General features: G+C 56.9%; 1 protein-coding gene and 1 long non-coding RNA gene across 11 annotated transcripts in view; one reads left to right on the top strand and one right to left on the bottom strand.

Moving 5' to 3' along the window:
• The window catches only part of CHD5 (chromodomain helicase DNA binding protein 5), a 61,102-nt gene that overhangs the window by 26,494 nt on the left and 11,076 nt on the right, over window positions 1-23,532 (bottom strand). For 4 of the 6 annotated variants that reach the window (XM_077891444.1, XM_077891442.1, XM_077891443.1 and 1 more), the window contains exons 3-20: window positions 21,757-21,918; window positions 19,325-19,504; window positions 16,706-16,824; window positions 15,812-16,050; window positions 14,057-14,181; window positions 12,599-12,722; window positions 11,905-12,071; window positions 11,521-11,742; window positions 10,218-10,424; window positions 9,788-9,999; window positions 7,264-7,395; window positions 7,071-7,179; window positions 5,799-5,990; window positions 5,507-5,707; window positions 2,137-2,274; window positions 1,913-2,034; window positions 938-1,111; window positions 424-565 (exon numbers count right to left, since the gene is read on the bottom strand). In XM_077891444.1, the coding sequence (XP_077747570.1) occupies window positions 424-565; window positions 938-1,111; window positions 1,913-2,034; window positions 2,137-2,274; window positions 5,507-5,707; window positions 5,799-5,990; window positions 7,071-7,179; window positions 7,264-7,395; window positions 9,788-9,999; window positions 10,218-10,424; window positions 11,521-11,742; window positions 11,905-12,071; window positions 12,599-12,722; window positions 14,057-14,181; window positions 15,812-16,050; window positions 16,706-16,824; window positions 19,325-19,504; window positions 21,757-21,918 (2,967 nt within the window). The remainder of the gene's footprint in view (window positions 1-423; window positions 566-937; window positions 1,112-1,912; window positions 2,035-2,136; window positions 2,275-5,506; window positions 5,708-5,798; window positions 5,991-7,070; window positions 7,180-7,263; window positions 7,396-9,787; window positions 10,000-10,217; window positions 10,425-11,520; window positions 11,743-11,904; window positions 12,072-12,598; window positions 12,723-14,056; window positions 14,182-15,811; window positions 16,051-16,705; window positions 16,825-19,324; window positions 19,505-21,756; window positions 21,919-23,532) is intronic. The other 2 variants (XM_077891446.1, XM_077891447.1) reach the window with 1 other exon arrangement.
• On the top strand, window positions 11,816-22,838 carry LOC144310474 (uncharacterized). Of its 5 annotated transcripts, XR_013376192.1 has the most exons (7): window positions 11,816-12,157; window positions 19,469-19,524; window positions 20,076-20,185; window positions 20,354-20,483; window positions 21,134-21,216; window positions 21,701-21,873; window positions 22,549-22,838. It is a non-coding gene; the product is annotated as an uncharacterized LOC144310474 (long non-coding RNA). The 5 variants fall into 5 exon arrangements; XR_013376190.1 differs by lacking the exon at window positions 21,701-21,873 and having other exon boundaries at window positions 11,825-12,157; window positions 19,469-19,746; XR_013376193.1 differs by lacking the exon at window positions 21,701-21,873 and having other exon boundaries at window positions 11,831-12,157; window positions 21,143-21,216.

Here is a 23,532-nt window from a genome sequence, read left to right as displayed (position 1 = left end):
GGCTGCGTATCAGAATCACCCGGGGCACCACTCAGGCCTGCCTGACCCCCTCCGTGACTGAGCACAACCAGATCAGCCTGGGATCCCCTGATGCTGAGGCTGGAGGAGACCTTGGGGTGCCTCCCTATCCCCCACTACTTTATGATCATAAGGAAGGGGCAAGGGAAGGAGAGGGCTTGCCTGAGCAATGGATGGAGGTAGTAATAGAGAAACTTGGCATAAAGAGGACCTATGTCACCTCTAAGTCTTCATACTCGGGGAGGGTGGAGGGCAGAGGGCCTGCCACAGCAGCCAGGGGCACTGTGGCAGCCATGGATACACACTGCAGTGGGCAAAAGGAACACACGGCGGCAGCCTCATGCCCTGACCATGGTGGCCATGGGTACCTACCACAGTGGCCACGGGGCGGCCATAGGGACCTACCACAGCAGCCACTGGGAAGAGGTAGGGGTGGTTGCAACACTTCTTCAGATCCATCATGATGTTGAGCAGCGACACCTGGTTCCCACCCCCCTTGGAGTTGAGTGCCTCGAAGTTCCGCGTGAGGATGAACTTGTAGTACTTCCTGCAGCAGGGCGAGGAGGAGAGGCAGGCTGGACACCAGGGCACAGCAGCCCCTGAGAGAACACTCTGCTCTGCAGGGAGGCCAGGGGCTTCCAGCCAGCACAATTTACAGGAGACCAGGGGAGGCCTGGAGTCACCCAGCAAGTTACTGGGGACAGTGCAAGAACTCGGGCAGCCCCAACCCTAACCACTGAACAGGTCAAAGAAATGTGTGCAAAAATCAAGTCAAGGCCTCAGTGGGGCCAGAGAGCCTTCCCACCACCCTGGGAAGCAGTGCAGGAAGGTCAGGTCAGACCTGGGGGAAGACAAGCCCAGGGGGAGATGAGGCCCACTGCTCTGTGGTGGGGCCCCAACGGGCCAGACATCCACTCACTTCTGCATCTGGCTCAGCTCCACACGAACAATCAGCTCAGTCTTGGCTGGCATGTTCTTGAAGACATCAGCCTTGAGCCGCCTCAGCATGTGTGGCCCTAGCAGGTCATGCAGCTTCTTGATCTGGTCTTCCTTGGAGATATCAGCAAACTCCTCCAGGAAGCCCTCCAGATTGCTGCAAGAAAGAATGGGGATAAGAGCCAGGAGCAGGGGACTGAAGCAAGCCAAAGCCCTCTGCAGAAGGAGCCAGGACTGGGGTTGGGGGGACCAGAGGGCCATAGGGCAGGCCGGTTGGCTGCTGGGCCTGGGAGCCCTAAGTGTCCATCTAAGCCAGGGCCCCCCCATCCCCAACGCCCCCACACTGCTCTCTCAGCTACATAGGATATGTTCCTCTCCTCAAAGCTATCCTGGACATGAAGGCTCTAGAATGCTTACCCATATTACAGAAAAGGAAACTGAGCCTGAGGGGGGCCCAAGGTTATATGGTCCAGCCTGCCCTCCAATCTATCCTCCCAATTCCAAAGTCAGCACTGTCCACCCTGAGCCCCTGCATTCTGAGCCGAAAAATGAGGTAAGTGAAGACAGGGAGGCCAAGGAAGGAGACCCCAGGATTCCCAATGGCCACAGGTTTGCCCCTATATCCAATGCCACCCCCAATGTTCTGTGCCCATCACTGCACCCATGTGGTCACTTGGGTTTCCACGGAGAGGAAGGAACAAGCCTGGGCATGGGGGTAAGGAGGAGAGCCCCAAAGGACTCGCAGGTTCTCCTTGAGGAACAGTCACCATGTCCCCTGAGCACCTGCCAACCCGCAGCCCCTCCCGCACAGGTCATTCAGGGCAGGCTTGCTCATGCTCCCATTCTACTGATGAGGAAGCCAAGTTCCAGCAAGCAGCTGGGGTGCCGCCATCAGACACTCCCGCTCCTTCCCTAGCTGCCCATTTGCTCGGCCCCCCGACCAAGCCCCCCAGCTCACTTGAATCTCTCTGGAGTCAGGAAGTTGAGCAGGTGAAAAAGCTCCTCCAGGTTGTTCTGAAGGGGGGTCCCCGTCAGCAGCAGCTTGTAATCGATCTTGTAGCTGTTTAAGACTCTGAAGAACTTTGAGGGGGAGGAGGCTGGTCAGGAGGCATGGGGCAGCCAGCTGGCCCACCAGGGGGTGGGTGGGGGCTCCAGGGGCCAGCAGCCGCCACCACCACCTACCTTGGACTGGTTGTTCTTAAGCCGGTGGGCCTCGTCCACCACGAGGCAGGCCCACTCAATGGAGCCCAGGATGGCCTGGTCGATGGTGATGAGCTCATAGGAGGTGAGCAGGACGTGAAATTTGATCTGCACTTCTTTCTGGAGGGGAAGAAGAGCATCTGGGAGGGGAGCAGATAGGGTCTCCAGAGACCAGGAGGCATAAGGGAAGGGTGGCAGGACCCCTGAGGGCCCGGAGAAGCCCTGGGACTGAGAGGATGGGCAGAAGGTTAAGCTGAGACCCAGGCACCACTCCCCGAGCAAAGGAAACACTGCCATTGAGGGGCAGCCAGGAAGATGAGCCTGTGCTCATCCTCAGGTCACTCCGCTATGCCCCCTCTGTCCCTATGTATGGCCCGTGGGGTCTCAGGCTGGACAAGCACCCCCAGGCTCCCATGGCCCATGGATGGCTGAGCCAGGATTCTAACAGAGAAGTGGCCCTGCATTTGAGGCTAAACGCTCTGCAGGTGCTGACTTGAAATTCCTAGTAATGATATCATTGAATTGGTGTTTCATAAGGGGAGGCCGACGGGGACAGTAGAGCCTCCAGTGGCCAGACCTCTGCCCAGCAAACACCAACACCTCAAGCCCCTCGTGGAGGCCAGGTCCGGGCATGGGGGGCACTCACCCTGAGGGTAGCCCCATGTTGAGGGAACATGACATTAAACAGCCAATAAAAACCACAACCTGGGGAGAGAGAGGGACCACGGGACACAGGGAAAAGCTGTTTCCTGCACTAGAACCAGGGGCCATGGATCTTCATTCTTCACTGGGCCCCACAAAGGAAGGAGCCTGTCCTGGCTCTCCCAGTGACCAGCGTCCCTGTGGGAAGGGGCCTGAGATGGGCAGAGGGGCATCTCTGGGTTTGCACCAGACCCTGCCCTTCTGAGCTAGACCTCAGTCAAGTTAATCAATCTCCAGAGCCTCAGTCTCCCATCTGGTAAAAAGGGCACAATCCTGTGTATGTGAGGAATGCCATGAGAATCCAAAGAGCACAGGTTGTTCCTCACAGAATGACACAAAGTCCCCCCAGCGTCCAACAGTGCCACTTCTGGGGACAGACCCGAAAGGCCCCAAAGAAGTGGAACAGGGATCTGAACAAATATTGGCACATCCACGTTTCACAAGAACTGAAACGTGGAAACAACCCAAGCATCTGTGGACAAATGAGTGAATACAGATTTCAAAATGCGGTCTGTTCACACAGTGGAACGTTATTCGGCCTTAAGAAGGGAGGGCATCCAGCCCCGTGTGACCATGGATGAGGATGATATTACGCTCGGCAAGGGAAGCCAAACACAGAAAAGCATATACTGCACAATCCCACGTGAAGGAGGTATGGAGAGTCGTCGAGGTTAGAGAGGGAGGAAGCTGGGTGGGTGCCAGGGGCTGGGCAGGCAGAGGCGTTACTGCTTGCTGGAGACCAAGTTTGGGTTTTGCAAGATGACAAAGTTCTGGAGGTACATGCTGTGATGGCTGCATGAAAAAGTGAGTGTACTGGGCAGCCCAGGTGGCTCAGCGGTTTAGCGCCGCCTTCGGTCCAGGGCGTGATCCTGGAGGCCCGGGATCAAGTCCTGCATCGGGCTCCCTGCATGGAGCCTGCTTCTCCCTTTGCCTGTGTATCTGCCCCCACCCCCACCCCCGTCTCTCATGAATAAATAAATTAAAGATTATAAAAATAAAAAAAAAGTGAGTATACTTAGTGGCCCTAATGACAACACAAAATGGTTATGATGGTAAATTTTATGATTGTGTATTTTACCACAATTTTTTATTTTTTAAAAAATTTGTTTTTTTATAAAGATTTTATTCATTTATTTGAGAGAGAGAGAGAGAGAGAGCGCGATCAGAGCAGGAGAGGGGCAGAGGGAAAGGGAGGCTCCCTGCTCATCAAATCCCAGGGGCTCAAATCCCAGGACCCGAGGATCATGACCTGAGGTGAAGGCAAACGCTTCATCAACTGAGCCACCCAGGCACCCATTTACTTATTGGAGAGAGGGAGGGAGAGCATGCTGTGGGGAGGGGCAGAGGGAGAGGAAGAGGGAGAGAAACCCAAGTAGACTCCATGCTAAGGCAGAGCCTGACGTGGGGCTCAACCTCATGACCCTGAGATCATGACCTGAGCTGAAACCAAGAGTCAGATGCTTAACTGACTGAGCCACCCAGGGACCCCTATTTTACCACAATTTTTTTTAAAAAGAAAAGAGATGAGTCTGCAGCATGTCCAGCACATCATAGGACCCCAGCGTGAGCTCAGGAGAGGTTTCTGTGACTTACTGGCCCACAGGCCCATCACCTGACCCCTTTGGAGTCACTGAGTGATCCCCTCATTCAACAAATAGTTACCGGGCATCCCCCGGGGTCATAGCTGTTCCACGGTGCTGGAGTAAGCTGGGGTGAGAACCCCCGGGGTTCCTGGGAGGTGACTGCCAGCCCCGAGTGCCACAGCTAAGGTCAGTGCTAACATGAGTTGAGGGCCTACCATGTGCCATGCACTGTCCCAAGTGCTCCTCAAAGTGAGTCTGAGGACCAGAGGCATCCGTATCTCCTGAGACTTTGTCACACATGTGGCGTCTCAGGCCCCACCCCAGAGTGGCTGGATCAGAACCGGCCCTTCAACCCCCAGTGACACGATCAAGTCTGAGAGACCCTGCCTAGCTCATTCAGTGAACCCTTCACAACCCTGTGGGCAGATCTCTTAGCTCATCTTGGTGAGAAGAATCTGAAGCACAGAGAGGTCACACAGCTGGTGTGCCAGGTTGAATCATGTCCCCCCGCCCCCAGAATCCATGTCCACCCTGTACCTCAGAATGTGCCCCTTTTAGGAGTTATGGTCTTTGCAGGTATAATCAGTTGAGATGAGACCATCTGGACCAGGGTGGGTCCTGAATCCAGTATGAGTGGCGTCTCTATAGACACTGATAGGATGAGGGGCGGCCCTGTGCCCAGAGGCAGAGATGGGAGTGATGTAGTCATGAGCCAAGGAACGCCAATAGGCAGCAGAAGCCAGAGCAGGCGGGACGGATCCTCCCCTAGTGCCTTCAGAGAGAGCACAGTCGTGCCAACACCCTGATTTCAGATTTCCAGCCTCGAGAACCAGTAGAAAGTAAGTTTCTGTTGTTTTCAGCCCTCTGGTTTGCGGTGCTTTGTTACAGTGGCCCCAGGATACTGACACGGCTCGGAACTCTGCCTGGAGAGCAGCCCTTGGCCAGTCACAGGCCTGCACGGGCAGGCGCCTGAGCTGAGGGACTCCTGCCCAAATGCAGCATGTTGATGGTACCAGGGGCGGACCAGGAGCCTCTCCAGGGTACCCCTGGGGCTAAGGGACACTCACCTTCATGCGAAACACCTTCTTCCCGCTCCGAATGGCGTTGTCCTCAAAAGAAAACTCATTCTCCCGGATCACGGAGCGGCTCTCCTTGTCCCCCGTGTAAGTGACCACATAGAAGTCGGGTGCCCACATCTCGAACTCACGCTCCCAATTGATGATGGTGGACAGGGGAGCACTGACCAGGTAGGGCCCCTTGGAGTGCCCCTGGAGACAGGCAGATGGATGCAGTGAGGCTGACCACCTGTGGCCAGTGCTGCTCCCCTGCCCCCGGGGATCCCTGCCCCTGCCCACACACCTCCTTGTACAGAGAGTAGAGGAAGACAATGGTCTGCACGGTCTTGCCCAGCCCCATCTCGTCAGCCAGGATGGTGTCAGTGCCCTGGGCCCAGGAGAAGCGCAGCCAGTTGAGGCCCTCCAGCTGGTACGGGTGCAGCGTGCCACCCGTCGAGTCAATGTACCAGGGCTGCTTGTCAAACTTGACCGTGGGCTACAGAGGAGGAGAGAGAGGTCCAGATACTCCCTGAATCTGGGGCACGAGAGCCCAGCCCCGGGCTTGGCACACACTATTCCCCTGCCTGGAATTCTATCCTCACTCCTCTCAAGCCTGCCTACTCATGCATCCTTCAGGTATTGGCTGGAACACTCCCAGCCTGGCTTAGGTGTTCCCATGTCCTCCTGTGGCCGCCCTGTACATTTCCAATGGGGTGGTTTCCTGATTGTTGGGTTCTCTGACTTTGAGCCCAGGTTGCAGTCACCATACTTGTCCTGTTCACCACTGCCTCCCAAGCCCTACATGGTACCTGGGACCTGGTGGACACTTGGTCAACATTTGTTTGGTGCATGCCTGAGTGCTTCTTTCCCTTGATCCTAAACATCACTCTCTGTCTCCTTTATCCTGCAGCTCAAGGCTGCCTCCCCCATGAAGTCCTCTAGATGTTCCAGGCCCATGTGCCTTCCCCTGGCATCCCCCAGTTCCAGGCTGAACCCCCAGGTTCTGTGTGTACCCGCCATGGGCCCGGGGGAGATGAACACTTCTTGAAATGGGGCCAGAGTCCTTGTTCCAAAAGCTGGCAGACACCCCAGAGAAGTCTGCTGAATGAATAAAGGTCAACCTTCCACACCCTGATGGGCTCAGAGCTGGGGTAAGGCAAGCTGGGGAGGGTCTCCTCTCCCAGGAAAGCTAAGAATAGTGCAGAATTACAGATCAGCTGCAGTGCTCCTGAAATTGATTGAAACGCTGGGAATTAGCTCCTCTAAAGTAATGTGAACATGTGTGCTGAGCAGAGACCATTTGCCCCCCACTTTGTTCAATTTCACAGGAAGCCAGGCCTCTGTGCCCCGGGAGGTACCCCTCTGCATCAGGCTGGGGGCCCTAGATCCCAGGGTGGAGCTCGCCCTGGTGGGACAGGGCCGGGTCTTCATCACCTTGTCCCGTCCGCTGCCCGGCTTAAGTGGACTGAACCCAAGGGCACCCAGCGCACCACATCCGCAGAACATGCCAGCCTCCAAGGCCCAGTCTGGGGCAGCAGGACCCGGCAACCCCAGCCACTGCCCCCTCCCTGCTCACATCCACAATGGGTGTGTCTGGCGGTTTCTCCTGTTTATCGTCCTTGAGCTTCTTGCCTTTCTTGACCAGCCTCTTGGGCAGCCTGGCATCCTCACCCAGCATCAGCTCCCTGAGAAAGAAAAGGGCAGGCAGATGAGCCAAGCTCAGGCCAGCAGGAGGCAGCAGCCTGGGGACAGCCAGGTGGCCGGTATACCTGTGGCCCCAGTAGGCCTGCTTCAGGTTGTCATAGTAGGGAATGTCAATGTCGTCAATCTCCCAGGTACACTGGTCATAGGGCAAGTCCTTCCACTTGATCAGGTAATGCACGTCCCCCTTCTTGTCGAAGCTGCAACACAGCACATGGGTGGTAGGGGAGGGGTGGGCTGGTGGTCTGGGTCGGGGTATAGGGAGTCTGGGAGGGTAACTCACAGGATGCCCTAGGGATCATGAGCCCAGCCAAGAGGAAAGCACCAGGGCAGTGACTCTAGAGAAGTGAAGCGGCTTACCTGAAGCCACACAATGAGTACCAAGGATGAGAATATGGGGTGAGTGGCAGAGCTGGAGAGGGACAGGGGACAGGCCACACTCACAGAGGAGCAGAGAGCCTGAGACACTTCCAACCTCCATCACAGTGACCAATCCTATCAGGGCAGGGGGTCTGAATTGGACAGTCCTCTCCCCTGACCAGAGGCCTTTGTATTTTATTTTTTTAAGATTTTATTTATTTGCCAGAGAGAGAGAGAAAGAACATAAGCAGGAGAAGCAGCAGCCAGAGGGAGAAGCAGGCTCCCCGCTGAGCAAGGAGTCCAAGGCGGAACTTGATCCCAGGGTCTTGGATCATGACCCAAGCAGAAGGCAGATGCCTAGCCGACAAAGCCACCCAGGCACCCCAGGCCTTTGTATTTTAACTTAAAAAATTCAAAGGACCAGAGCCATGCCCATCCTGGTCCCATCTCTGCAAAGTAAATTAGGACAGACTCCCACAAGGGCAGGTGGGGTGACCTCTTCTGAAACCCCCTGGGAACACGGGGACCTGAAGACCAAGCTAACAGCATGGAGGGGGGTTCCAGAGAAGCAAGCTGCACTTCAGCTTGATTCCAGCTGCTGGGAGAGTGCTCGAAGCCTCCCACCCAACCTGAGCTGAGTGGGCACCCAAGCTTGGGCTGGGGTCAGGAGAGCCAGGACTCCATCAAAAAAGCTGTGGCTGCTGCAAGCCAGGGTACCATTAAGGGAAAAACCAATCCCCCCATCACCATGGAAACTGACGGTTGTTTTTTTTTTGTCTTTTTTTTTTAATAAATATTTAGTCATTACTCAGACTTGGGGTAATAAATGTAGGGAAAATTCACCTGCCCTGCCTTAAAAGCAGGGAGGAAGATTGCCACGAATGTTTCTAAAGTGGAATTTAATAAAGGTTAAAAACTGCAGGTCAGTTCAGTGGGAGGCTTAGGTTTGCATAGGATCTAACCTTCTTTACAGGAGTCATTCTCAGAGTGCCTGGGCAGCTCAGGTCATGATCTCAGGGTCCTGGGATCAAGCCCCAAGTCAGACTCCACTCTCAGTGGGGAGTCTGCTTATCTCTCCCTCTGCCCCTCCTCTCACTTGCGCTCTCTCTCTTTCTCTCTCTCTCTCTCAAATAAATAAATAAAATCTTTTTTTTAAAAATGAACTGTTCTAAGTGAGGGCTGGGGATAGCAAGAGGGCACTCCTGCCTACCTTCTTCCTGAAAGCTGCTCTAGCAGGTGCTGGCACATGCCTCTGGCCCTCACAACAGCCCTGGGGGGTACTCTCGTGATCCCACTTCACAGGAGAAACACAGAAGCACAGTGCCCAGGAAATGGGGAGCCAGGATTAGAACCTGGGTCTGGCTCAGGTTCTTAACTTCTGCACTGCCCAACTCCCACCGCTCAGGACGCCTCTGGTTGGCTGGACCCTGAGCCCCTCCAGGGCAGAGCTCATTAGCCACTGCCAGTTCTCAAGCACCTGAGCTCAAGAATCAGCAAGAGCTCCCACTGCTCCCCAAACCAAAGCCAAATTCAAGGGATCCACAGGCTTCCTGCCCTGGTCTCTATCCAGCTTTCCGCAGCCTCTGATCACTCTCACCTGGGGCATTTCCAGATTACTCAGCCAAGAGTTGCCTCAGGGCACTGGGGTTTGGAATAGTGGCCGAGAAAGGAAATCCTACCATCATAACTCATTAGGTTCAAATCCCAGCTCAACCACCCCTTGGCTGTGTGACTTTGGGCAAGTGACTTAACCTTGCTGTGCCTGTTGGCACATCCATAAAAGGGATAGAAATAAAACATCTACCTGTCGAGGTAGATAGTGCTCAGTAGTGTTAGCTGTTGTCATAAAGGAGGATCAATTGCATATACACCCCTAGACTTGAGGCCACCTCGGAGCCCAGGACCCTACTGCAGGAGCACAAGCATCCTGACCCACTGATGGTCCCACTCTGTATAAGCATCACAGGCTGTTCATCAAGTTGCCCTTTATATACATGACTTTGGAACTGTACTCCCACCATGAACATGACATGTGTCCACATGTGACAACATGTGTACACAAACGGATTTATGTGCATATGGTACCCCCTCTAGTGGGGCAAACTGTTGACAGAGGGGGCCCGCCATCTCCTCTTCCTGCCCCCGCTGCACCCACGTACAGTCCTGTGCCCACTCCACAGGGTACAGGAGCTGGTGTGTCCCCGACCTGCAGGCACCTCACTGGGCACCCACCTGTGGTTCAGGATGCGGTGAATCATCATCCACTCAGGCTTGATGCCATAGCGGTAGAAGCGCTCCTCCATCTTGGCATAGAGAGGGTCCTTGTTCTTCCTTTTCTCACTTTTGCCATCCTCGTCACCGGAGCCGTAGTCAAAGGGTGGTGGCTCGTCCATGTCATTCTTTCTTTGGTAGTTGCGATACATCACCGTGTGGTATAACTCCAGCTGCTTGCAGAGGGGCGGAGGTCACAGGAGACACAGGGTCTCTGGCCCCCCTATGTCCCCGACCCAGTTCCCCTTGCCGGGTCCCCAGCAGGACAACTTTACCTTTAGCCTCCCCGTCCCTGCCTCCCAATAATGCTCCATACTCAGTGCTAGCCAACACCTTTCAGGATAGAAGCCTTAGGACAGCCACACCTGCCCAGGGGGTAAGGGGGCCTCACCTGTAGCTCTTTCACCCAGGAGCAGTGCCAGTAGGAGAGCCCAGCCCACTTGACAAAGAACTCTCTCTCCGGAATGCCCTCCAGGGGCTTGGGTGGGGGGACACCAGGCTCCACGTCGGGCCCTGGTAGCCCCACCATGAAGGGGGCAGGGGGCTCCGTCCACCTCCAGTGTAGGATCCGCTGGACTTTGCCCTTCAGCGGGGGGCACTGTGAACAGAGGGGAGTCCCTAAGTTTAGGGTTTAGCCAAGGGGCCCCACCCTGAGGCTCTGGTGACATCAGATTGTCACATGGCTCTCTCCAACAAGCCTCCCTGCTCCCTAAGTCAGCACCACCGTGACTCCATGATACTGCCCTGTCCTTGGGAGCCTGCACACGCTGCACACACAGGAGATGGGCAACATGGGTGTGTGCACACCCATGCACACGGACACACGCGCCCAAACCAGAAGCCCAGATGCACACAGAATAACAGCACTGGCCACATGACCTCCCAGGATCCAGAGGGCAGGCATCCCAGCACTGGGGGTGGGCCTGGGGGACAATTCGGGGCACGAAGCCCTCAAATCCATACAGAGACTGGGGGCAAGGTGGGAGTGCCACTCTCTCCCTGCCTCCTGCCCTCTCATCACCCCCAGCCTTTGGGACAGAAGCCAGGTCCAGGAGGGTCTGAGGGCGCAGTTCTGCTGTGTGCGGCTTGAGACAAGTCACTTGACCTCCCTGAGCCTCAGTTTTGTCATCTAAAAATGGGAATAACCAAAAAAATAAAAAATAATAATAATAAAAATAAAAATGGGAATAACCAAGGCCTGTACTGGGAAACTTGGAAAGCCGTAAAGAGATGCCCAAGGAGCGGTGGCTGTGGTGGGAGTGGGGTGAGAGGGTCATCACCACCTGTTTCTTCACTACGGCTCAGAGAAAACTGTGTCTGGGTCTCCAGAGAAAGGATCTCGTGAGATGGTGGGCGGGGCTCCAGGGAGGTGGGGGGAGGGGGGGCTCGCGGTGGGCGGGGCCTTGGCGAGTGGGCGGACCAGCGCTGGTGGGGACCGTCCCGCAAAGACCCGGCCCTCCCGGCAAGGCTCCGTGGGTGGGCGTGGCCTAGCGCTACGGAGGCGGAGCCTTGGCGGGCAGGGCCCAGCTGGCGGAGCGGGGCCCGTAAGGTCACGGCCGTGGTGGGCGTGGCCCAGCCCCGTGGAAGCCAGGCCTTTGTGGGCAGAGCCCGCTGGGGGCGGGGCGCTGGGGCGGGGCGGGGCGCTGGGGGCGGGGCGGGGCGCTGGGGCGGGGCGGGGCGGGCGTAACACTCACAGTACAGCGCGGGCAGAGCCATTCACCGTTTGGGATCTCGGGCAGCGGCGGGTTGAGGCAGTGCAGGTGGTAGGAGGAGGGGCACGCGTCGCAGCAGAGCAGCTCGCCGCCGTCCTTGCACACGCGGCAGAACTCCATGTGGTCGTCCTCCTCCTCCTCGCAGCCGCCCTCCTCCTCCTCGTCGTCGTCGTCCTTTGGCTCCCACTGGATCCCCTCCTTCTCCTGGAGGGGAGAATCGGGGTGCAGGCACCTCGGGCCGGCCCGGCACCCCCCCTGCACGGTGCAACTCGCTCCCTCCCTCCCGCGCGCCCCTCTTCCCATCCCGCACCTCCCCGCGGACTGCGCGATGGGGGCCAGGCCCCAGGACCTCTGCCGGTGACTTACGCAGTGGGGACAGCTCCACTTGCCCTCGGGAGCCTTCTCCAGCTCTGGGTCAAGGCAGACGAGGTGGTAGGCCCGCGGGCAGGTGTCACACAGGATGATCTCCCCACCCTGCTGGCACACCTCACAGTAGTCCTGGTGGTCGGTCTCGTAGCCATCACCATCGTCAACTGGGAAGGGGCAGAGTGGTAGTGGAGGGCCTGGTCCCCACTCCCAGTGCCCAACCAATCTCCACCCCCAGCTGGACCCACACATGGTAGGTGTTTAATAGACGTTGGATGAATGGATGGTGGATGGACAGGTGGGGTGAACAAATGCCTGAGGAAAGGCTGAGGGAATAGAGGGGTGGGAGAGAGGGGTAGAAGATGGATAAAAGGGAGGGAGGGAAGAAGAGGGAGAGGATAAGGAATAGAGGGTGAATGGTGCAGGAGGTTAAGAAGCACTTCCTTCTCCAGTGACCCCTTTGCTAGTGCAAATGCCCCAGGGGGCCTACACCAAAAGTGTCTGATCTAACCGCACTGGGACAAGACCCTTCTGACCACAGTGACCGATGGGGTGAGGAAACACAGGTGAACTGCCTGGCCAAGGCCAGGAAAGGCTGAGGCATGAGGATGTCCCCCCCTGCTAACCCAGGGTGGGGCTCTGCAAACCCCCTCCACCAGGACAGCCATGGAACCCCCTCCCCCGAAAGTCCTACTCCTCTTCTTCTTGCGCCGCCTCTTGCTCTTCTTCCCCAGGGCAGTGGAGCCCTCAGAGCGCACAGAGGAGCTGTGGATGCTGGCACTGTCCAAGTCCGACTCCTCCCGCTCATCTTCCTCGCTCTGCAGGGGTAGGGGAGGGCCTGGTGAGCCTAGAGCCTGCCCTGGGGGCCCATCCCCAAGGGCCTCACCGGCCTGGACACAGGTTGGAGTAGGGTGGGGCATGGTCAGGGCTCCAGAGGCACAGTGTTCTCTGTGGTTAGTCTCTGGCTAGAAATCCTGAAGCCCCACCCACCAGTCCAGCCTGCTGTCCTACCACCTTCCCCAAGCCCTTCCCTCCAGCCCTCAGACACAACTCACATTTTCCATACCTCTCCCCTGGGTCTGCTCTCCACCCTGCCAAACTCCTACTCATCCCTCAAAGGAAAGCCCTAAGGATACCTCCTCCAAGGAGTCTTCCCAGCTCTCTCCTTAACTGGACCTGTTGCACAGCCTGTGTGCCAGGTCTGGTCTGTCCCATCTGCCTATCATTAGCTCCCTCCCAGTGTATCTCCTAAACACCCTCCAGACTGTGAACATCTCTGGAGGAGGGCCCACCATGGCTGAGCAGAGCGTTTTAGCACATGGAAATGTGCTCAACAAATATTTGCTGAGCTGAGCTGCACCACCAGCTCCAGGCTGTCCTACCTGCTGCTCTGTACTTCCCTCTAGAGCAGCTAAACTCAAGTCCTGTCATTTGCCTCTACCAAGAAATGGTTTCCAACTCTGCCCCTCTACAGAGGTAGGGCAAGGTGTGGGAAACAGGTGCCCTGTGGGGGTGGGGGTAGGGCATGTATGCCCCCCCCCCCATAGAGAAGGGAGGCCCAAAGGCTCAGATGGGGACTTAGGGTTAGTCTGAACCTGGTGCCAGAGCTGGCCGTGGAAGGGCAAGGGAGGGTCAGAGCCCCAGCCCACCCAGTTCCTGCCTACATGCCACCTTCCTGGGGTCCAGCCTCCCAGCAGACCTGGGCATGCAGGCCTCATCAGAACTCTCAAGGGCCAGGTGACTCTCCTACCTGCTACCCAGATGGAGCAGAGGCAGAATTGAGCCCCTAGCCCAGCAGGGTAGACAGGGAGCTCCCCTCCAGAGTCCTGGTTCAGGACAGTGGACTAACAGCCCTGCATTCCAATCACCGTGCCTTCACCTTGCACACATGTGCACAAGCACACTCACACACATGCAGAATGTATCGAAGGTTGCTTACACAGCCACACACACAGCCAAGTACCTGTGGTCTCGCTGTCTCTCACACTCACACATCCCAGCATACCCTATCACACATTCATATATTTACACACTCACACATTACACACATTTACACACTCACATGCCCACAAATCCACACATACATTCCAGCCCTCCTTCTCTCTTTCTCTCTCTCTCTCTTTCACACACACATACACACACACACACTCACCGAGGAGCCTTTCTTCCTCTTGTTGCTGATCCCTCCAAAGCGGAACTTGAGCCCTGCAACCTTTCTCCCCTTTCCCTTTTTCTTTGCATCCTTGGAACCTTTGATCTTCTTTCTCACTCCTGGCCCTGAAAAGTGACAGTGGATAATCTGCACCTGCCATGGCTTGCTCACCCAGTGCCATGATTACAGTCAGCCCCCACAACCCACCCCCAGGACTCCATAAGAGAAGGGTCCTTCTGCTGCCACCCCTCTCCAAGTGAGAAGGCTGAGGCTCAGAGCCATGAAGTCCTTGCATAAAAGTGACATAGCAAGTAAGGGGGATCCAGAACACAAGCCCTGCTCAATCTCTGCTCTGGCCACCACTGCCCCTGTTCCATGAATGGCAGGAATGCCAGCCATCTTGGGAACAGCCCCATCCTGTCCCCTCTCCCCAGAAAGAAGCCATGGGCCCCTGTGGCCAGCAGGGCTACCAAGAGTACACTTACCCCCTGTGGTCCATACCTGGGCCCAGGGCAAGAAGCCCTTTCCCTGGTCGCCAGGTTATCCCCGTGCCCAGGCAACACTGACACCACTCAACACTGTCCCACCTGTGCCAATCACCCACAGCAAACACGAGCTCCTGGGTGGCCAGCAGGGTTGAGGCTGTTTTTATGGAGCCGGCCACAGGAAAATTAGCCACCTGGGTAGTAATGACCCCTCGGCAGCCTCTCCCACTGGGCTGAGCAGGGAAGGTGGGGCTCTGGAGGCAGGTGGCCTTGCTCCGGGGCCTCCTCCAGCCGTATCACACACAGATGGGGCTAGGAACCCAGCTGTAACCTCCGTGGCGCCATGGAAAATCTATTTCAATTTTTCAAGCTCTGAATGGGCAGCTCGGAATCAATAGCTCGGTGGCTGGAGCCCAAGAGGAAATGAGAAAGCAAGGCAGGCTGGAGAGGCCCAGGATGGAGGACAGTGATGAAGGAGAAGAGGAGCAGACTCAACTCCATGTCACTCTGCCCTCCGGGCCCTTGCAGAGACCTGGAAAAAGGGGCCCATTATTCTAGAAACCAAAGCTCCTTGGGGCTGAAACAATGGGTTCCTAGAGCCCCCTCGGCCCCCCATCAAAATCCAGTCAGAGCCCCAGAAGGGCTGAGCCACCAGCAACCCCATGTTGGAGAGCCCTGGGCCTGATGCCAGTCTCAACCCCGATGGGACCAGAAATCCTCCAGTGAGGGAAGGCCCCTCCCCTGGGAACTTGAAATCATAGAGAGCCTCTGCTGTCCCTGTTCTTCCCCCAGACAGCAGATATCCACCACTGAGTCTGATTTTGTTTCTGGACCTCCTTCCGGGCTTCCCAGGGAAGCCAGCCTTGACCATGACCACACTCATACCCATCCATGACCCCAGGGGCTGGGCATTCAGATAAGAGGTGTCAACAGGCTAACCCTGGGACACCTTCTCAAGCTCAAGAATCCCCAGACTTCCAGGAACATGGGGAGTCTCCCTCTCCCTCCAGGCCAAGTCGGAGGGGTCCAGGTGCACAAGTCCCAATGCTCTGAGTGCACCATCTCCTCTGCTTCACCCCAGCCCCAAAAGGGAAGCAGATGGAAGCTACCATGCCACAAGATAGCTGAGAAAGGGCGAGTGGGTCCAAGGTCAGCCAAGGCCCTGGGTCTCTGGTCAAGGCTACTTCAGCTGTCCCAGTTGCCCGAGGCTAGAGGGTCTAGGGTGGGACTCTGCCAGCAGGGCGGGGTGCCCACCCACCCACAGCCTTACCCTTGCCCTCCTTGGTCTTGGCCTTGCGGATGGGTACAGGCTGGGGTGGCTGCTGAGGGCTGACGGCCAGCGGAGGGGCGATGGTGACTGTCTCCACAGCCGCAGCCACTGCCGCTGCAGCTGCTGCTGCTGAGCTCCCCTTGAAAGGGTTGTTGGCACTGAACTCCCGCCACTTGGCACCCAGAACAGTCATCATTTTGGACATGGGGATCTTTGGGTTCTTCTTGGCGATGAGCGGCCTGTGTGGGGTGAAGGCATTGCTGTGGAGGGCATGAGACACCCCCCCAGTGCAATGACCTAGGCACCCCCTCCTCTCCCACACTTAGGGTAAGAAGCCCCTAGGCTGGGAAAACCAGGCAGAAAGCAAGACAGGGTGCAGGGGAGAAGATACAGCTTGAGAGTCCAGTCTACCCCGAAACACTCCTGATTCCCTGTTTATGCAGTTGGCGATCTTATTGGGATTCCAGACCCTGTACCCCCTGAGGGACCAGAGGGAGAGGCCTGCCATGGGCCACTGGGTGTCCGACCCCATTTCTTCCAGCCAAAGGGGCCAGGTGCACAAGTCCCAAAGCTCCAAGCATACCATCTCCTCTGCTTCACGCCAGCCCCCAAAGGGAAGCAGATGGAAGCTCTGATGCCACAAGACAGAACTAAAAGAGGCCACGAGAGCTTAAGGCCCTGAGGATTGACCAGGACCACCACCCTGGGGCTCAGGGCCAACAAGAGAAAGCAGGGACATCTATTAAAATGAAAGGGCTCCTGCCCTTCCTGCCAGCTCTGCCCAGGGTTGGTGTCAGCCTGATGGTCCCCCTGCACCCCAAGAGCCCAGGGCTCTGTCCCCCAACCTGCGGTTCCCATGGATGCCTGGCCACAGTGGCTGGCGGTGCGGCCCACCTGAGGAACTGGCTGAAGGCCTTGTAGTTGGTCAGCGTATGGTAGTCAGCCTCGGAGAACAGGTACTCCACGTCATCCAGGCCCCACTCGGCCATGAGCTGCCCTGAGGACTTGGGCTCCTAGGGACACCCAGGCCAGAGGGGGGGGTCAGAGCAGGGTCCTTCTAACCTGTGCCCCCACCCAGGAGGTCTCAGAACGGGTGGGAAGACTGTGTGCAGTTCCTACCCACCCTCTACCTTCCAACCCACCTGCCCCTTGATTGGGGGGGACACAGCTCAGGCACTGACTCATGACGGGGTGCAGGGCCAAGCCTGAGGTTTCATGTGGGGGGCTTTAGGGTGTGGCTATGTGCACACCAGGGCAGAAAAAGTAACAGAACTCTCTCTGGAAGGAATATGTTCTGGGAATTGGAGCACCAGGACAGAACAGCAGCCTATAGGGCTAGTCTAAAGGGCAGCTGCCCCTAAGTAGCTAACATGCCTCAGGTAGCCCTTTAGCCCTGCTAGGGAGAAATGAGGCTGCCTCTGGATGTCCCCCAGTAGGTCACACGTGGACCCCATGAAATGACAGACTGCTCTCCTGCTTCCAGGGCCAGGAAGGCAGGCCCCAGCCAGGGTAGGGGCATGGGACAAGAGCCCAGCTGAAGGCAGACATGTGAAAGGGTTCCTTGGCTATTGCTTCATTTTCCAGATGGGGCACCATGGCCCAAGGAGGTGAGGGACCTCCCCAAAAGGGCACACAGTGAGCTCTCCAGACAGCCAGGCTAGGTGAGTCCGGATGGGGGTGCTGGCCATGAGCTTGGGCTCTGGAGCCAGACGGACACGGCTGAGAAGTGGGCAAGCTGCTTCACCTCTCCAAGCCAATTTCCCCAGCTGTAGACCAGGGTGACAGCGCCTACCCCCTCTTTCCCCAACAGGTCAGCACACGTGCTGGGAGCAGCCCCCTGCCCGCCCCGCCCCATCTCGCAGGGTTCAGAGCAGCCCCACCCCCTGACCCACTCAGCCAACCGGCACAGGCCACACCCCAGAGCGGTAACTGGCCCAGGTGCGAATGAGTCCAGGGCCGGTGGGGGAGGGCGGGGGGTTGTCCCCGTAGGGACCTCGGGCCTGCTTTCCCAGCTGCCGGACAGGGCCGTGGGTGGACAAGAAGCCCACTCTCAGGCACAAGGGTGCCTGGCCCCAGCCCGGAGCTGACCCTCCAGAGGCAGGGTTGAGGGATGTGAAGAAACAGGCCCAAAGAACACCCCAAGCTGGAAGCCCCCTGGCCTCTGCACTCCTGGGGCACCCATTCAACAGACCCCATCACTACCTAAGCCCCTCAGAGCTGCGCTGTCCGCTCCACAACAGGAGGCCACGTGGGAGATACACTCAGCCTCCCTCCATCCCAGGACCTGAGAACCAGATCTGCCTGCCCAGCGAAGCAGCAAGGCTTGGAACCTGCTTCCCAGCATCCTGTTCTCTATGACAGTTCAGGGGTGTGCCCGTGTGGGACACCCTCCCATGGCCCCCAGCCCCCATGACACACAGCCATTCCTGGAGGCACCTGAGACCTTGCTCCCAGCAGGAAGCAGAGCAGCATGAGCAGGTGACACTGCCACAGGAGAACCCTGGATCCTGCCCACAAGTTCATCCTACAAGCTGTCAGGCCTCAGCTCTTATCGGTCACAGATGACTCACAACACAACTGCTGGCTAATGAAACCCCTCTGGGTTTTGGGACAGCAGGGTGCTTCCTAACTCCAGCCACTGACAGCCACCATTCCTGCCTCACCAGGCAGTACTGATATTCACAGAGCCCTTATCTCTAAATCCAAGGCTAGCCCAAACTGAGCTTGTGTACCATGCCCAAGGAACAAAGGAAGCAGAGTGCTCTGTCGAGGACATGCTGACATCTGCCACAGCCCAAGAGCTGGGCCCAGGGCCCGGCCCAGCCCCTCCCGGAGGAGCCCTGAACTGGCTTCTGAGACTTGAGGGATTCACATCATCCTGCACACTCACAGAGAAGCCACATCCCCCCCAGGGAGAGCCACAGGCCAATCCATAGCTGCCCTGACTCGTGCTCACTGGGACACCCTCTTGGATGCCCACATGGCCAGAAATTCAAGATACATGCTGAGTAACCAAGTTCCCCTTCTACCATAAGCAGAACTGGCTGGCCGCTTCTTGCTGGCAGAGGCTCCATTGGCTGGTTTATTTTCCCAAAGTGCTCCAAGGGAAAGGCTCCTGATACAAAACTTGAGCCAGACCACCACTCTCCTCAGAAAGAGTTGTGCGCTTCAGTAGAAGAGCAGAAAATGCATCAGCGTCCATGAGAGGCCATTCACTTCCCTCCCAAACCCAAAATGTCACCCACCGTTATTTCAAAAGCATCTCCAGGACTTGGTGCACAGTTTTCTTCAACACTTGTGTCCAACCTCCACGCACATCCCCACACACTCACACCCACAGGCCCACCTGCCCCCAACCCCACCACCACACACACACACCCGTGGGGAGGGCGCTCCAGCCCTTTGCTCACAGGGGCTCAGAAGGCAGAGAACCGACCTGAAGCCTCAGCCCATCTAGGCAGGGCTGTCCTGCTGGAGCCCAGGCCCCCTGGCCAGCCAGGCCTCAGAGGTTACCTTTAGACACCCATCATCATTATCATCCTCGTCATCATCCTTCCTTTTCCGCTTGGCTTTCTTCTCCTTCTTGTCCTTGAGCTTTTTTTTCTTCTTTTTATTGGGGGAGTAGTCACTGCCTTCACTCTCTGACTTCTCTTCCAGATCATCTTCATTTTCCGACAGCTCATCATTGCTCCCCTAGAAGAGAGAGGAAGATGGTAAGGGCAACAGAGGCCCAAAGAAAACCCAGAGTCCTGGGCAGCAGGACTCTCCTCAGCAGCCCCTGACACTGTCACTCGGCCCATGCTTCCCACTCGGCTAGTTCAGTGTCCTGCTGCTCACAGCTCAACACAAGCCCAGCTACAGGGGCTGCCCCAAGGCAGCAATGGACAAGGGTCCTGTCCTCAGTGCCAGGGCCATAGCACCTGGTGGAGTGTGAGGTGAGACAAGGCCCTGGTGAAGTCAGACTTCCCCCCTGGGCAAGTTCAGTGCTGCCTGCCCGGACTGCCGCAGGGTGAGGCTCAGGCTCTGCTTCAATCAGAATCAGATTTCTAGGGACTTTAGGATTTTAACAAGTGTTGCCGGAGAGGACTGGGACCCAGGAATTCACGCCGAACCCAATGTCCAGAGCCAAAACCAAAAGGGCACGGGAAAAATCCTGGGGAAATGGGTGGGTGAAGAGCCGGGGGTGTGAGCCAGCAGCCAACCTCTGTGTACATGTGCACCCAATGGAGCTGCATGTGTCAAACGAAACCTGTAATTAATGTAGAGCACACGTCCCAGTTCCATCTGTCTGTGGACTCTCCAGAAGCTGTGATGGCACGAGCCCACCTTCTCTACCACCCCCACCCCGGCCGCTTCCTCTCCAGAGGAGACAAGGTAATTTAGGCAGCTCTTAAGCTTGGCTTCCTTGATTTAGTTTTCCCGTCTGTACAGGCAGCAAATGGCCCATTTATATGGAGATAAGGGCGTTCACAGCCAGAGCATCCCCACCAGAAAGGCACTGTCCCTCCGAGGAGGCTGTTTGTTTACTCTCCGCCTTTCCAGATGCAAGTGAACTGTCAAAGCCCTTGCCAACCCCCTCCTGGCTGGGGTCTGCGGGAGAGGCTGGGCACTGAGGCTCCAGTTACCAGCATGGGGCTTGGCATTTTCGAGCTGGTTGTTTACTGTTTTCAAGGTGAGCAAAGAGAGTCATGGAAAAGATAGAGAACTGGAGAGGTGGAAAATGAGCTCAAGACACCACTGGGGGGGGGGGGGGGCGGAAGGCTGAAGAGGAGGTGGGGACCGGGCAGGATGGGGGAGGAGAAGGAGAAGAGCCCACAAGAGAAGGGAAGAGGGCAGCAGGTCTGTCTGGAGGCTCCTGGGAGGGCCCCAGCAGATCTCTGCCCCTTCCAGGCACACTGTAAAGAGCTGAGAGTCTTTCCCCAGGAGGGAGGCTCTTCCGGAGATGCAACTGGAAAAGGACTCCCCCACAGGCTCCCTGCACTTCCCAACTGTCTCCCACTGGGCTCTCTGCTCCCAAACCTTTTATGCTCATTAAGCCGCTGAGTCAGTGCGCTGGCCGGAGGTTGGCAGACAGCAGAGCCTCTGCGCTTTTCCGGAACTGGGTGTTTCCCGGAATACTGACTCTCTGTGCAGGGGCCCCAGGGGTGAAGACGGTCCTGGCTGCTGCCAGAACCTACATGGGGCAGGACAGCCTATCGAGCACTCCTGCTCCCAAGGCAGGGCAATGCAATGCCAATGCAGAGCCATGGGGACACAGCTCCCAGCTCTGCCACAGTCCTCTAGGGAGGCAGGGGTCAGACAGGGACATCTATTTACCCCGAGGGTGTAAAGTTCGGCCAGTTTCAAGAGACCACCCTTCAAGAGACCTGAGAGACAGGCACTACCCAGGCCTCACCCCAGCAAAGGTAAGGATGGGAGAAGGAGGCTGCCAAGAATTTCAGCACCTCGGACAGAGGCTGTGGGGCGGCCAGAGGGAGGGGCATGGGCTGGCCCTGTAGCTGCCCTGGGGTGGACACCACACTTCAGACCGGGAATGAGGCAGGAAGACCCATGCCTGATATCCACTCAGCTAAGAGTCGAGTGGCCCGACCGTGGGTCCTGGGGCTCCCTGGGGAGTCTACAAGACACAGAATGCCTCGGAGCTCTGTCCTTTGCTAGCCTGGAACTAGGCAAGTCACTAGGGTCTGACCTCAGCCTCCTCATCTGTGAAATGAGGATTTGACAAAGGGTGGCAAGAGGCACAAAGGAGATGGTGTGAGAGGAGGCCGCAAACATTTTGAAATGGGAGAGACCCAACCACCCATGACCCCAACTCTTCCTGGAAGGCAAAGATGTGGGCCAGATGACAGACAAGGACATCACTAGTTTCACCCTTCTCCTTTCTGCCAGTCAGAACCAGGCTAAGCCAAGTACAGAGTGAGTGCCCACAGCTGGGCGACACTTACAGGGCAGCTGGGCAACCTGATGCCAGCAGAAAAGGCTGTTGTGGCAAACGCCTGAGGGAGGGTTGACCTGGCCATCTGATGGGAAGAAGGCATTGCCACACTCCAAGTGCAGGAGAGGTGAGGAGCAGCCAGCACAGTTCCAAATGCAGGGCCCAGAGGGAGCTGGAGGGAGGGAAGGAGGAAGGGGCGAAGGCACCACAAGCAGATTTCAATGTCTGTGTGTCTCCACAGACGACACACAGCTTGTCGCCTTCTGGCGAAAGGCCCCAAGCTGAGCACTGCCAAAGGGCTGGCCCTGGTCCACTCCAGGGTTAAGTGGCAGAGCAGGGGAGGTGGAACGAGTTAGAGCTATGGCAGGGCACATCTGCCAGTCCTCAGTGCCTCAGTGGCCCCCTGGGTGATGGCAGTGGTGGCAGCCCCTTGTTTTAGGGAAAGGAGAGACTTCTCCCTGCACCAGAGAAAGCCTTGTAGGAAAGAAAACTCTGATTCCCCAGTTCTCCCAACTCACCACCTATCCCTTGATCCTTCCCAGGCAGTGCCTTCTCCACTCACCAAATGGAAGTTCACACTGCCTGGGCATGCCCCCGCCTGCACCCCGATCTCATCCAAGCCCTCCTGACTGCTCAGGGTGGGGTGTGGTGCTGGCTGAGGAAGGAGGTGCAGGACAGGTCTTTGGAGACTGGTTTCCCACTGGCATAAGTCTGTATCCACAGCATTATCTCTGCATCCAGCTGTTTGGACCCTTCAAGATCTGGGCCTCGTTTTTTCTTCCCCCCAAATCTTTCCTTGCAGAAAAAGGGGCAAGAGGAAGGGCAGCAAGTGGTTCTGAAAACAACACGAAGAGGAGTGACCCAGGAGCAGGACCTGAGGGATGTGGCACCAGCCAGAGGCAAGAAGGAAAGAATGGCTAAGAAGCAGGGGTAGACCAGTATCTTGGAACTTACAGAAGGGGTTTTGAGCCAAGTCTTGTTCAAGGGAGGAGACACAGGCATGGAGCGGTAATGTCCTAATAAAGCCCTAAAGCAACCTCAGCCCCAAGCCACACCAGAGGCTGTGAACACGAAACGGGGCTTTGACCTTGATGCTGTCCTTTGGGCTACGATGATGTCCTTTGGGTTACCGTAGCCCCAGGCATGACTACAGGGGAGGAGGCGCCTGGTGGCAGGAGTCTTAGTAGACTCCGAGTCCCCAGCAGAATCCATCTGCTGAAACACCACACCCAGACTGCATGTGTGGGGAGCTGGGGGTGAACGGGAGGGCTCTCTGCCCTGACCCCCGGCCCACTGAGACCACACCATGCCACCTGTGCAGGCCACGGGGTCCCCCAGTGGGCAGTCCCCACCCGCCCTTCCTCCTCTCCAGCTCTGCAGATGCCTGGATGCCTTTTATCCAGGCCTCCATCTCCCGCCTCTCCCTTCCTTCTGCACCCAGCGCTCAACACACACCACATCTCTCGATAAAGGCGGCATTTACACTCAAAAGGGAGGATTCAGAGAGTTGGTCATTCTCAATTTGGGGTCCTTCAAGATTGAGAGGGAAAAAGAAAGAATGAAATATGAGCCTTCCCATTCACGAGTGTTATAAACAGTTATAATTTAGCACTGAATAATTGGTTGCTATGGTAACCGCTGCAGTACAGGTTGAAATCATTTCTCCCTCCTGCGCTGGGCCTGACAAGGAGCTTCATCTACATATGCTCAGGTTCTGGCTGCAGCCCGGTTGTTTTATGTAAATCACGATCCACGACTTGTGGCCTATCCCCCCTCCCCCCCCCAC

This window comes from Canis aureus, chromosome 3 (genome assembly GCF_053574225.1).
Source record: "Canis aureus isolate CA01 chromosome 3, VMU_Caureus_v.1.0, whole genome shotgun sequence".
Lineage (NCBI taxonomy): Eukaryota > Metazoa > Chordata > Mammalia > Carnivora > Canidae > Canis > Canis aureus.
The sequence above is the reverse complement of the archived record's forward strand: the minus strand, read 5'-3'. Positions and strand labels throughout refer to the sequence as shown.